At 31.3% G+C, this 15,678-nt stretch overlaps 1 protein-coding gene across 1 annotated transcript in view; it reads right to left on the bottom strand.

The window, feature by feature from the left end:
* Positions 1 to 15,678, bottom strand: part of LOC107438083 (plasma membrane calcium-transporting ATPase 2) — a 156,825-nt gene that overhangs the window by 79,577 nt on the left and 61,570 nt on the right. Inside the window, 1 exon segment of the mRNA XM_043049232.2 lies at positions 8,530 to 8,697. Coding sequence (XP_042905166.1) covers positions 8,530 to 8,697 — 168 coding nt within the window.

Raw genomic sequence — 15,678 nt, forward strand, 5'->3', positions numbered from 1 at the left:
GAGTGTACAATTTTTTTTATGGCTTTACCAAGACTCTGCAGGAATTTGTATAGGGAATTTAAATTATTTGTATGTGAAGAGATTGGTAGAATTTGATTTTTTCTTTGTTTACACAATCTCTGCACAACAGCGTTTGCACTTCTGAGTTTTTTAAGTCCAACTTTTGTCGCGGAAGCTTTCTTCTCTGCCTTTCTTTCTCTGTTTTTTTTCTTCATCATATCATGGGGATCTTGGTCTTTTTCAACATTTTATCTGTCTTTCAACAGCTGTTTTAGCCATTAGGTTAATTGAAAAAAAAATAATTCCCTAGTTTTTGACTAAGCTTCTCAAGGACTCGTTTTGTCATTCCATCGCCGAAGATGTGTCATTCCGTCACGCTAATTATTGGAAGTTAATAATCAAATGCATAGAATTTTACAATTTCTCATTGATTCTTATGCCACATCTGCTTTATATTCCAAAATATACACATTTTCATTCAAAAACGCAGTTGCTATTTTAAAAAATATACTAAAACATGTGACGGAATGACACAAAAAAAGTTACTTTTATTTTATATATTAAACTTAAAATGACTTAAAGACTATGTTTTAAATGTTTAAATTTTGTACTATATGCATAATTTTATCAAAATATTGCAAAAGAAAGATGCATTTATTTTATTTTATAAGTGTTTTTCAAGAAAACAATTTCAGCACAAATGAGAACAATTCACTTGTCAGCCATGTGATTACTTTAGAGTACTGCTAGATTCAAAAAACTTAAAATTATCAAAAATGAAACATGAATAAGTAGACTTTGGCTATTTCTGAAAATATTTTTAAATTCAAAGTATGCAATTCATAAAAAAAAATTCGCTTAAAAGTTGACACTTTCATGGAATTGTCCTTAAACTGTTTATAATCGAATAATTCTTTATTCTTTTTTCAAAAGTACATTCAAGATGTATTTTAAATGAGTGAAAACTTACTTGTTCTTTAAACTCAAATTTATAAATTTCAATGAAAATAGCATAGATAGAAATTTTATTGTCGAAATTGTAAAACAGTAATTAGCCTAAAAAATGCAAAAAAATCCTTTATTAATATTATATTTTATTATTAATTTAAAGTATTCAATGAATTCTATACATTTAATGAAGCCAAAAAGAAGTTAAAAATTTCTCGAAGAAAAGAAAGTATCAAAAAAGTATTCAATATGCTAATTTTTAACATACACAATGTAACAAAACGTATCTAAAAATCGTATTGATGTTTTCAATATTGCTCTTTGAAAAGATTTTGAGTTTGTTTTAAGTGTTAAAACGTAATAATTTCATGCAGTCATCGATTTGGTAAAAAAAGAAACAAATTTATTACAGAGCAAAGTATATGAGTCTATATGTGAACTAATAGCCTTTTAATTTTTCGACATGAAAAAATATTCTGCTTCTTGCTGTTTCTAGTGAGACTCTTTACGGCGTAACAGCAAGTTTTGAACACTTAGCGTTATAAAAAATTTTCACATATTTTTAATCAGGCATTTAACTTTTACTAATATATATTTAGCAATTAATTAACCTTTTCTTTTGCAATCACTTTTTCTCATGATCATTTTGAAACAAATTTAAACACTTGTAGAAAAGAAAACGAGTCTGAAGAAGCTTTATATTTATTTTTGAAGAGTTCTATTTCTTAGAAAATTTCTCAGAATATTTTTTTCATTAAACATTTTTCATCAGCGTTTTTGTTGCATGTAAAATGATTTTGAAATCATAGGAAGTTGCTATTATAGGACCCCCTAGTTTTTGCATCACATTTTTCACTTTTACAGATTTGAACATGCGAAAGTAACTATTCATAACTTTCCATATCACGCACATTCATACAATCATATCAACTCATAGAATTATAAAATGTCACATAAATGTAATTGCAAATATATAAAAAGTAAATTAACTGAAATTGATCTGAGGAAGGAAACCAGGTAAATTTTTTCAAACATTTTAGCTGTAATTATTTTTTTAATTTAAATTTTTAAAACATTTTTTATTTAAATTAAATTTTTTTTACTTTTTTTTAAGTTTTAATTATTTTGAAATATTAATTATATTTTAATGATAATTATTATTATTTTTTACATTTTCATAAACAGTCCGTTTTAATTAATTTTTAATTTCATTCACAAATAGTTTTTATTTTAATTAATTTTACATTTTATTCAACTTTATAAATAAATTTTAAAAATTTAGAATTGTTTTTTTTTATTTAAATTTTTTTTCTATATTTGAAATTAAATGCATGTTTAAACTTTATTTACTATGTCAAAAAAAGTCTGCATTGTTCTCTTTAAAATTGGTTGAGAGTAATAGGAAGTGTGCAACGAAATTCTATAAGCAATCTAAAATACATTATAAAGCACTTTTTAAAGAAGACAAAGAAAGTTGCTGCTTTGAATAAACGTGATTAAAAGTGACAGAAATATCTTTTTTTTTAAAGAACACAGATATCTTTTCATTTTAATTCTTTATCGCTGCGTTGCTAAATGCGCTAAATACATATTTTATTTTACAAATAGTTAAATAAAACTAATGCAAATCAATATGATATCTCATGGCAAAAATAAGGTATTAAACAGTCACGCAAATTTTCACGAAATAAATGGAATTATTTATTTATTTCTCTAGACAAATGACATGCACTGCAATAAACAAAGTATAAGATACAAAAATTGCGTCAAAAATTTTGTGTTTGGGGAATTATTTCGGAGTTAACATTTTGTATAGTGCGCGAAATAAGAAAAAGGTCCAGCCTAAATAACTTTTGATCTAATGATTGGATCTTCCCGATCGAGGACTCAATCTTAAGGTTTCGACTATGTCATTAACGTGCGTGTGGTGACTCAGGGGTAATGCGCTCGTCTTTCATTGAGGTAAGCGGGGTTCGAATTCCAGAGATGGCTGGTCGATGGAAATTCCGCACCCAGGTCGAGCCAACCTTGGTGCTGACGTGAAATATCCTGAGTGGTACACGGATCATTAGTTAGAGTCCTTTTTGCCGTCAGGCAAACAGTGGGGAGTTTTCATGGTTTTCCTCTCCCAGTAACACAAAGGCCGGTTAGTTTAATCAAAAAGTCTTCCATGAAAGTAAATTTCTCCCAATACTTCATCAAGGAGTTACCTTGTCATCTGGATTGGGTTCAAAACTGCATGGCTAATAAGTTGAGCATTTAGTCGTAAATTTAAAATTGGGTTCGCTGCTCAACGATGGTTGTAATAATAACTAACGCAGATGATATTTTAAAATACGAAATCAGACACAAAAGCGTACTTTATGATAATAAGCATACCTTTTTTTTTATTTTTTATTTCTGATCCTCAAACTATAGGGGTTGCCGGAATCTGGAAGTAATGATCCCAATAGTTTGGTCAGGAGAGCGGTTCAAAGTTTGAACCCCTTAATGTCAATTTTACTAATTGAGTATATTACCATATCTCGAGAGCCTTTTAAACGAATTGAAAAAATTTTTGATATGAAACACAATTATAAAACTCGTTTATCCAAAGATAATTCCATGCAAACTATTACTTTTTATTATATCCTTTTAATGGACGAAAAAAGTTTGGAGTGTAAGGCAAATAGTTTTTTTTTTTTTTTAGATTATTTAAACGAATGTAATTTTAAATGGCAAAATACGAAATTTAAGTGAAATCAGTTACATATTTCCTGAGAAATCAAATTTTAAATATTTTTTATTCTTAAAAATCTTATTTTTTAGGAACTATTCAAGAAATTTTCAAAATCTCAAATTTTATATGTATGTTTATGCTCTCCAGATCAAAGTATTGGTACCGTTCTTCCCATTTGTTGACGTTTTTGTGCCGGACATCGTAATTTAAAATATCTTTCGCATTAATTAATTAGCATATTTGAGATCACCCCATCGAACTTTACTGATTGAATCCAGAACGCGAAGATCCCATCATTAAATCAAAAAATATTCAGGGTGGTCCGTGTTTCATTTTGCGCACTTCATTTTCATTTTGCATTTAACTATCGATAAATATTCACGTAATCCAGCGCGAGAAGTTTATATATTTTTTGTTTGTTTACAGCTCAATTTTAGTTTCTGCCGGCCAGTTGGCAGAGCGGTTACCGTGCCTGACTGTGAAGCCAGTGGCTGAGGGTTCCCAATCCCGCTCTGGCCATGGGCGTTTCTCTCTGTGTGTTGTCCTCTGTTGTGTGTGATATGCTCCATCTGAACGCGTATCTGTGGCAGTGTCGCGTGGGTAATGTTGCTCGCCTCATTGACTTTGTTCACAAGGTGCTCACCAGGCAGCGCAAAATGAGTAACACTTCCGATATATTCCATGGCGAAGAACGATAAGTTCAGGACCCACCATTTAAAAAAAATTTTGGAATTTGGGAACAATTTATATAGGTTTTTGTAGTAGAAATGCGGCTTCAATGGTAAGGATTATAATTAGGAAAGCAATTTATTTGACAACTTATTTGAATGCGCCAGGTAGCACATGGGATTATAATTCTAAAAACAATTTATTTGACAACTTATTTGAATGCTCCAGGTAGCATATGGGATTATAATTTGAAAAGTAATTTATTTGACAACTTATTTGAATGCTCCAGGTATCATATAGGATTATAATTCGAAAAACAATTTATTTGACAACTCATTTGAATGTTCCAGGTAGCATATGGGATTATAATTCGAATAACAATTCATTTAACAACTTTTTTGAATGCTCCAGGTAGCATATGGGATTATAATTCGAAAAGTAATTTACTTGACAACTTATTTGAATGCTCCAGGTATAATATGGGATTATAATTCAAAAAAAAATTTATTTGACAATTCATTTGAATGTTCCAGGTAGCCTATGGGATTATAATTCGAATAACAATTTATTTGACAACTTATTTGAATGCTCCAGGTAGCATATGACACTTCAGATAATTGCTTTTATCGATAAGGCTAATATTAAGGTTCCATGATTATACGTTGTAAGGAAAATAACACTTTATAAGCAGCTATTATATTTTTAGATTGAACTATTTATTGTTATTACGTACCCGTCAATTATTGTTATATATTGTTATTACGTACAGTAATTTTGCTTGTGTATAACTTTAATACACAATAACACATATTGTGTAATGAAATTGCTCAATAAGTAAAAAGAGAATCAATTGCAAAGTCATTAAAATAATATAAGTTATTGACGTATATGATAAAAAAGAATAAACTTCCGTAAAACAACAAAATATCTTCACAGATGTATTGCTTTTATGTTCGTTTTCCTCCATCCATTTCGAAAAATATTGTTAAGAAATCTTTATTTTTCTCAATCTTAATAAATTTTGAAAAATAACTTAATAAAAAAAATCCGCTTAGTAACACGTGTTCCATTTGGCTGAATCGTCAAAATAATTATTTTCCATTCTAACAGAAAAAATCTTTTTTTTAATTAAAATACAATTTGGAAAAATTTTATTTATTAAAAAAAGTATAATGATATTTTTAGTTCTAAAATTCATTTTTTACACACGTGTAGTACTCTAACAGTAGAAAAGAAAGAATATGATCAAGCATATTTAACTTCGTATTCAAACTACAGTACATTCTCGATTATCCGGGCACGGATTATCCGATTTGCGGATTATCCGTGCTCTTTCCGGAGTCACACAAATATAAAGAGAAACATTTTCAAGATTAAAAATATTTGATTCATGAAGTTATAACACTTTTAAATTTTTGGAAGCAATATTCGTTATTGGATTGCAGTATATGGAATATCAGCAGCATGGTCAAAGGTAAAATCGTCTACGTTATCACGATCTTAAAGAAAGATCATACCGCTTGATGAACTATCCTCTTCAGATGTTCAGGAAAAATATGATAACAGTATTCTCGAACTAGCAAAAGAAATCTAAGGTTTCGAAATTCTTGATGAAGAAAATTTGGAAGATAGGTTTCAAAGTGATGCATGTGAGCCAGGCTTCCAGTATTTGACCGATGAAGACATCGTTATGTTGTTAAATCAAAGAGTGATGATAGTAACTGATGCAGAAGATGTAGTAAATGAATGAAATACAATTTCTCATTCTGCTGCTCTGTGGAAACTTTATTAGATTATATGGGTGGATTTGATTACAGTGACATTACTGCGGATTTTTCTTTAATAAAAGGAGTTTTCGGATTATCCGTGATTTTCGATTGTCCGTGCGATCTGTCCCGGTGATAACCTGGAAAATCGGGAGTACACTGTATTTTTCTGAAAAACTTTTGGACTTTCTTCTCTATGTTCTATCTGTAATTCTTACTGTGGGTGCAACCTTGTCCCGCCTAATTTTTTTTTTTATTTTTATTTTCAGTGAGCTGCATAATCGGTCTTGCCGATGAGCAGACCTAGTGTGTTCTCCAGAGGTGATATCCACACTTTCACGACCACCACAATGGGTTAGATACCGTTGGTCATGTTAATTTGGACGTCTAGTTTCTGCCACACTAGATGGCAGCACCGAGACTCTATTTGGATGCTAAAGTGCACTAGGAATTTAATTTTGCTGGAAATGCCAAGAGCCGTCCCGCCTAATATGATGCCCCTGAAAGATTCCAAACAACCTGATTTTCTGATACTTGACGAATGTCAATATATACTTGTGAGCATTGGAGAAAAAAAAATTTCAGTTACTATCGACGATACTCGTTTCCTTGAAAAAGTGACGATAGATATTTCTTCAATTCGACGAAGTGTTCACTTGGAGCATATACCAGGAAATGATTTCGTCGAACACGAAAAAAGTTTCGTGAAATTTGTGTATTAATATTTTACAGTGTGTATTTTTAAAATTTATGTTTATTTCATATTTATTTGACAATTTATGTAGTTTGGCAAGAAAAGTCAGTTTAACATTCAAAATATCATCACATACTTTAACTAAAATGGTTTAAGGGATGATTTATCAACCGCATATTGCATGCCATGCGTATTCAACTTAAACATACTAATTCACTATACTATAGTATAATAAGAGGCGCATGCAGAAAGTAAGTTTCCCAAATTTATAAAAAAAAGAACTCACACTTTCAGGAATATATTTATTGGCAACAAGTACAGCAATGTTTCAGCTATTTTTCAGCATAGCAACCACCAGAATTGAGACACTTGTCGTATCATGGGATCAACTTTTGTATCCCTCTGTCATAGAACTCTGGCGCCTGTGAATGGAACCAGCGTGTGACAGACGTCCACCGTTACTGCGAAACACTGCGGAAGTTGTGACGTGCCATTCAAAACAAGATTCGTGGAATGCTTACTGCAAGTGTTGCGCTCCTCCATTGCAATGCTTGTCCACATACGGCACGACGCACAGCAGCTATTTTGACGGAATTTGGCTGGGAGTTGTTTGATCATCCACTCTACAACCCTCGTATTGCTCCCAGCGATTTTCAAGTTTTCTTGCACCTCAAGAAATTCCTGTCCTCCGGTGAACGTTTGGGCAATGACAAAGAGCTGAAGACGTCTGTCACAAGCTGGTTCCATTCACAGGCGGCAGAGTTCTGCGACAGAGGGATACAAAAGTTGACCCCAAGATACGACAAGTGTCTCAATTCTGGTGGTTGCTATGTTGAAAAATAGCTGAAACATTGCTGTACTTGTTGCCAATAAATATATTCCTGAAAGTATGAGTTCTTTTTTTTTTATATAAATTAGGGAAAATTACTTTCTGCATGCGCCTTGTATATATACTAGTGTCAGAAATTAATAGAATTTGCAGACTTGACCGATTATCTCTAGGACTGCTGGACTGATTTTAATGAAATTTGATATGTACATACATTTGATATAATACGAAGTAAATAACCAATCAACAATTATAATACACACGAATGATCGGGCGTAACACTCATTGGAGTCGGAAGGTATGAAACAGCGGTTGCAGAATAAACAAAAAAAAATGGGTCAATAAGGGTTATGGTCCCCTTTTACAGATGTACAGCGTGATTTCTTACATGAAATAAGGCAGTTTATCATTTCCTGTGGCAATTGGCCTGAATTGTCCAGCAACCTTCTGACTCCAAGGAGTGTTACGCACAATCAACATTACAATTGTTGTATGGTTATTTGCTTTGTATTGTATTAATGCATGCACATATCAAATTTCATTAAAATTGGTCCAGTAGTTCTAGAGATAATTGACAAAATTCTCTTAATTTCTTACCCCAGTGAAGCATACTATAGTATACAAAAATAAATACACTGCATTATTGTTTTATTTTCATTGTACAGCATTTTTTATTTTTAATATTTAACAAATATTTTTTTAAAAAAATATTCCGTAATTACTAATTACAAAATAATTGTAAATTAATTAATTTCAATCAACATCAAGACCTTGACTTTTGAATGTTTAGTTGATAAATTTATTTAGTTAAGTAAAAGTTTATTTTTCAGAAGAAGTNTTGCCTAATATATATATATATATTAATTCTGAATTTGTTTTAAGATAAAATATACTTCTGACATACCATCTGTGGGAGAGGTGTGTAACTTTCTGCAGAGGTTGTGGACACCCGAGTGTTCGTCTTGTATTCTTTGAACGGCCTCGTAACCTCTGCTCTCCATGAGGTCTCGGAGTTCGTCCACCGTCACCCCAAACTCCTCCTGGTCCCCAGCACCTGATCCGCTCGCCATACCTGTAAACAAATGCAAAATTAATACACGTTTTGAGAAAAATTTAATTCATACATATTTGAAGCATTTAAGCAAAGTTCAACAAACTTTTTCTGATTCACTCATTTCCAAAAGGATAATATGCTTTTGAACATTGGATTGAGATATATACTGAACTGAAACATTTATTAACCCCTTAACGATCGGTTAATTTTCAAGAAAACAGTCATAAAAGTGCCTAATTTGCCAAATACTTGTATTTGAATAGTGCTGACATCTAGTTCAAAATAAACTAACTGTCTACAATTTCCTTAAAAATATCCCGGTATTGCCATCTGGTATGTAAAATGAAAAATACAATGCTTTCCGGGCAGAAGAAATAAATTAGTTTTATTCTTATTGGAGCGTTACTGATGAACACTCCAACCCGGGAATTTTACGGGAACAAGAAATAGAGGGTGAAACCTCACCCTGTCATTTTCACGGAAGCAAGAAGGAAGGGGTTAAGCAAAATTCAACAAACTTTTTCTGATTCACTTATTTCCAAAAGCATAATATGCTTTTGAACATTGGATAGAGATATATATTGCATTGAGACATATATTAACACATTAAAGTATCTTAAATTTAATATACTAGTTGTTTGAAAAGCGAATGTCTCGATAATTTCTCCTTGAATTAAAAAAAATCGATATCAAATATTTTTAGATACATTCAATGATATCAAACTCGACTCTCCAACCTTACACCTGGGAGTAGGAGTTTAAATTAATACTTTAAACACTCTCAGAAAAAATAAAACTCTCCTTTTAATGGTTCAGCAATTCTTGAGCTATATTTTGCTAATTGTGAGAATTATTTCGACACGAAATCACGTGATTTGTGACGAAATGGGAAATCTGAAATACATGACGAAAATGTTTCATCTACTCGAAACCACATTGTAGTACATTATGGGAGATAGTTAAGTAGTTGGTTGGTTCTAATGCCACTTGCCACACTGGCAAGCCTGCTTGGTGAAACCTAGCAAAATTTAAGGCAGAGTGTGCGTTTCTTTTTTTTCAGTGGCGCCATCTCCGGCCAAGAATTTGACTTCAGCCACACCATCCGTCGCACCCGTTTATAGGGCGGACCCATTCATACATCCATTCATTCATCCACAGATCGTAATTTTGACCTCAATCAGAGAAATCTCTAATCCAGTCCCCCCCCCAGAGGTATTGATTTGTTATGGAAACATGGAGGACTTTTGCGACTCGGCAGATTTTACATGCATCAGTCACTTTACTTCAAGAGGAGTCTTCGGCCAGCGGGATTCGAACCCACGAACTCTCGGACATGGGCCCAGCGCCCTACCGATCACGCTATCCCGGCACAGATAGTTAAGTAGAATGACGAAACTAGGATGAACTAGACGATCAAAAATAGATTGACCAGAAAAGTTGACCGGACTGGTCAAGTTATTGGCCTCGTATCAGGAAGCTCCCAGGCTCGAATGGCTGTAATTTATCTCTCTGTTTCATCAGTCTTTCACGTATTATTAAGCTGATATTGAAGCGGGTATATAGTGACATCGATAAAATGATTCTAAGACAGATTGATACATAAACACTACGAATTTGGTTGTTTTTTTCCAAAAATATAGAATGACAAAATATTTCTTTGCTATTGAAGAAATTCGTTTCATCGAAAAATTGACACTAGTTATTTCGTCACTTTGACGAAACGTTCTCTCGTAATACCAGGGAGCGGTTTTGTTTGAAAAGGATGAAGTTTCGTGAAATCTGAGTATCCATTTTAAAGTGAATAATAAGTCGCATTTATGAAAATGCCATATTATTTTCAAAAAATTTTATTAAATCTACTTTTTTCTAAAATTCACGTTAATTTAATACTGCTTTGTGTGTAGAAGTCTTGCAATTATAAATAGGTGGATAATAGTTTTAAAAATATATTTTTAAAAATTTTCGAAACATGTCTTGGTCATCCAGTTTTTTAATTTCACGTCTTTTTTTGCGTTATCATACCTCAAACAGATCTATTTTTCTTTAAAATAACATTTGAATAATTTGTATTTAAAAGTAACAACTTTAATTGAATCTAAATCCGTCAAATAACTTTGTTTCATTATTGATGAGATATCGGTTTATGCGATGAAATAATTAGAAGACACTGTTAACTAAATTTTTCACCAACAGCCAGTAATTAAGCATTTTGTTTCAAGAAATATAAATGCAAGAAAAAGATGTTATTTAAACAGAAATATTTTAGTAGATATCCTCGTCATCGGGAATCACATTACTGAACAGTTCTTGGAACAGTTCTTCTGTTCTTCTTTCGAACATTTCTTTCAAAAAGTGCCATTTAGCAATCACGTAACCATCATACATTGTTGTACTGCTGAATATCGATTTCGTCAATCAATGAAAACTGCTCGCAAACGATCTCGTTAACAATGGAATAGATTATAGATATATTCTAAAAGTTTGTTCAAGTTATTTCGAGAAACAACAGAGAGTTTTAATTAGTATCCGATATTTGAAAAAAAAATGTTCCCAGAGCTTTTTATTCTTTTATTTGTTTAGAAAAGTCATTTATTTTTACTTTTGAATATTAAAAAATCGTTTCAAAAATTCGAACTAAATTAATTAAAGTGGTTAAAGTTAAATTTAAGCGAAACTTTATTCAAAATGCATCCGTATTCAAGCTAGCAATTGGACACCTTCAAGTGAATCGCGGCATTTGACGATTCAGAAGCCAATAAAATTCAATACGTATGCGTGACGTCACTTACGGGTATCCAATTAAATCTGATTCAAACCACATGGTTAAGCATAATAATTTCTTCTAAAATTGCAAGTACTCAATTCAAAAAATATTTGAAAACTGTTCACCGTACATTCAATCTTACTCGGTATTTTTACTATTGTTAGTATATATTTTTACTGTCGCCTTCATCTTTTGTTTTATTTCAGCAATTTCTTTTCTAAACAAGTCATAAGCTTACCTTCTCTTTTAAATCATTTCATTGAAATCATTTGCTGCCCTTAAAGAGCTGTTCAAGATGTAAATTAACAATTCGTTTAATTTGTTATTTTAAAACATGCTTCAGCAATCAAGTTTCTAGAAAACTTTATTAATTGGTTACTACATGCATTATATCAATTATATGATTTGTATCTTAATTGATTTATACCTTATTGTTATTACAATGCTGATTTTTTTTAATTGTACTGATGAAAATTGAATCTTAATATTTTTATAGCAATGTGTATTATTGCCTAATACACATTGCTAACCATTCTAGAGGTCAAAGCCAAAGGTTCAAAGCCAAAGGTTCTAAATTAGTTAAGGTATTATATGCACATTGAAATAAAATAAATAAGCTATGTACTAAACTGCGAAATTTATGGAATAAAGGTACTTATTCACTTAAAGGAACCGTAGGAAATTGCCAAACTATTATGGACGACAATAATGCTTTATAAATGCTGATAATGTGCATTAATTGAACTAAACAATAAAGTATCTATTTAAAAGCAAAGTTAATAAAGAAAAGATATTTATTTCGCTTTAGGAGTACTATTATTCACCATATTATTATTATTAATACCTACGCTTAATTAATATTGGTAATATGTATTAATTGAAATAAAAAAAATAAGATACGTACTAAAAAGCAAAGTTAGCGGGGAAAATCTTAATAGCAAATTCGTTTATAGGAACCGTAGAAAATTATTATACACAGATAACGCTTAAAAAATTTTGGTAATTTGTACTATTGGTACTATGAAAATTAGTGATGTTTGAATAAAAATTCGTAGTTCGTAGTTTCAGAAAATAATTTTTGAGTGATAGTAGAGACTGTATGTTAATATTTTGGAATGAATTAAAAGAACTTTTTTCATCACCACATATTCTTGTATTTAAACAGCATATTAACATAACATAGAGAAATGATCATACTCCAAACTCCTTATCAAGGTTTCGTAATAATTCAATTTGTTTTGTTTTTTTTAAATTTTGGCTTTAATTTGCGGTCACTAATAAATGTATTTCTCACGAAACTCAAATGTTGAACAATTATGCAATCAGCACCAAATATACTAATATGGATATAAAGTAATATATTGATATATTTGATGATTATTAAAACTGCACCAACTCAAAGCAATTTTAATACCGATACTGTTACAATCAGTGACTTACGCTCACTTGAAAGGGATAGTTACCAGAGAAAATTAATAACGGTAAATTTTGACTATCATGATTTGGTCGCTAGCAATATCATCACACCAAGTGATGCTAAATACAGATAATCTCTATTCTTATGGATGAGATACAGAAACCGCGTGTCTTTCTTAATACAATAAAGCAAAGCCGCGATGACTCAGGGGATAGAGCGTTCGCCTTCCAATGGGGTGAAACCGGGTTCGAATCCCAGCGATGGCTGGTCGATATGATTTCCACATCCGGCTTGCACCGACTACAATGCTAATCTGAAATATCCTCAGTAGTAGAAGGATCATAGGTTAGAGTCCCCTTGTCGTCTGGCTAACCGTGGGAGTTTCTCGTGATCTTCCTCTCCATGTAATGCAAATGAGGTTTGATCCATCAAAAAGTCTTCCACGAAAGGCAATTTCTCCCGATATTTGATCCAGAAGTTCCCTTGTCTTCTGACTTGGGTTCAAAATTAGAAGGCTACGGAGTTGAACATTAGTAGACGTAAACCTAAATTTGGGTCGGCTGTTCAACGACTATTCTAAAATTATAAATTAATACAGTAACGCAAAGTTACCGGGAAGGGCAACAAATAATAATAAATAAATAAAAATGAATTTATTTTAGCTTTGCTATTTGGAGAGTTAAGTGGAGAAACCAGGTAGGTGACATTTTCGGAGAGGCTATAATCAGGATATGATGGAAAAAAAGTTTCTTTGAATTGTTTTAATGCTGATTTATTTGAAGGCTAATAAGAAGAACTAATAATTCTTCGTCTTATTTCATTTACCTCTGTCTAATTTGAAAATAAAAATCATGTATACACACTAAAAACTAATATGGATTAACTACGTTAAAATTAAAGTGAAATGATTTTTTTTTAATTTAATGTACCTCTATTGATGCAACCATTTCATGTTATTTTCTCTGATTCATAAATACCCCTAAAAAAGTTATTTACCTGGTTCTTTCACTAAACTCTTCAATTGTGTCAGTACATGCCTTCGTAAGCAGAGCATGACTTCGTAGTGTCGTTTACTAATTGTTGCGGTACGCATAAGCAAACTGCAGAATAACTGAATTTTGAATAATTCCAAAAAAATTCAAAGATTAAAGTATTCCAAACAAAGGTATTCCTTTTTACAAAAACAAAAATAAACATTATTCAAAATTCAGTTATTCTGCAGTTTGCTTATGCGTACCACAACACTACTGATTAATTGATTTTTTTTATTCAACCCTTACGAAGAACAGTTATTCAGTTAGTATTAAAAGAAAATAAAATATTAAGGTACAAATGAAATTTATTTCTTGCATATATCGAGAGGATTTATTTCATTAAACATAAACCAATAGGACATTTTTACATGAGCGAAACACACCGTGTTAGCACCGAAAATATTTTGAATTTTTCAATGTATTTTCATTGATCTAGAATAATGAGCTTTGTTTAAAGTTAAAGCATGTACTGGGTCATAAAACTTTTCATTCCCAGACTGCAAAACACCCTAATTAACGAAACTCCACTCGTTTTTAGGCACACTGAATGATATATCGAGATATATGATTCAGTGTCTCACTTATATATCTAGAAGATTTATTTCATTAAACATAAATCAATAGGATATTTTTACATGAACGAAACACACCTTGTTAGCACAAAAAAATATTTTTCATTTTTCAATATATTTCCATTCTAGAATAATGAGCTTTATTTAAAGTTAAAACATGTACTGGGTCATGAAACTTTTCATTCCTAGACTGCAAAATACCCTGATTAACGAAACTCCACTCGTTTTTAGGCACACTGAGTTATATATCGAGATATATGATTCAGTGTCTCACTTATATATCTAGAAGATTTATTTCATTAAACATAAATCAATAGGATATTTTTACATGAACGAAACACACCTTGTTAGCACAAAAAATAGTTTATATTTTTCAATATATTTCCATTATTCTAGAATAATGAGCTTTATTTAAAGTTAAAGCATGTACTGGGTCATGAAACTTTTCATTCCCAGACTGCAAAACACCCTGATTAACGAAACTCCACTCGTTTTTAGGCGCACTGAGTTATATATCGAGATATATGATTCAGTGTCTCACTTATATATCTAGAAGATTTATTTCATTAAACATAAATCAATAGGATATTTTTACATGAACGAAACACACCTTGTTAGCACAAAAAATCTTTTATATTTTTCAATATATTTCCATTATTCTAGAATAATGAGCTTTATTTAAAGTTAAAACATGTACTGGGTCATGAAACTTTTCATTCCTGGACTGCAAAACACCCTGATTAACGAAACTCCACTCGTTTTTAGGCACACTGAATGATATATCGAGATATATGATTCAGTGTCTCACTTATATATCTAGAAGATTTATTTCATTAAACATAAACCAATAGGACATTTTTACATGTGCAAAACACACCGTGTTAGCACGGAAAATATTTTGAATTTTTCAATGCATTTTCTGTGATTTAGATTATTGAGCTTTATTTAAAGTTAAAATATGCACTGGGTCATAAAACTTTTCATTTCTACACTGCTAAACATTCCCCGATTAACGAAATTTCACTCGCTTTTGGGCACACTGAATCATATATCGACATATATGAATCAGTGTCTCACTCATATATCTAGAAGATTTATTTCATTAAGCATAAACCAATGTGATATTTTTACATGAACGAAACACACCTTGTTAGCACAGAAAATATTTTATATTTTTCAATGTATTTCCATTATTCTAGAATAATGAGCTTT

Source organism: Parasteatoda tepidariorum, chromosome 10 (assembly GCF_043381705.1).
Source record: "Parasteatoda tepidariorum isolate YZ-2023 chromosome 10, CAS_Ptep_4.0, whole genome shotgun sequence".
NCBI classification, from domain to species: domain Eukaryota; kingdom Metazoa; phylum Arthropoda; class Arachnida; order Araneae; family Theridiidae; genus Parasteatoda; species Parasteatoda tepidariorum.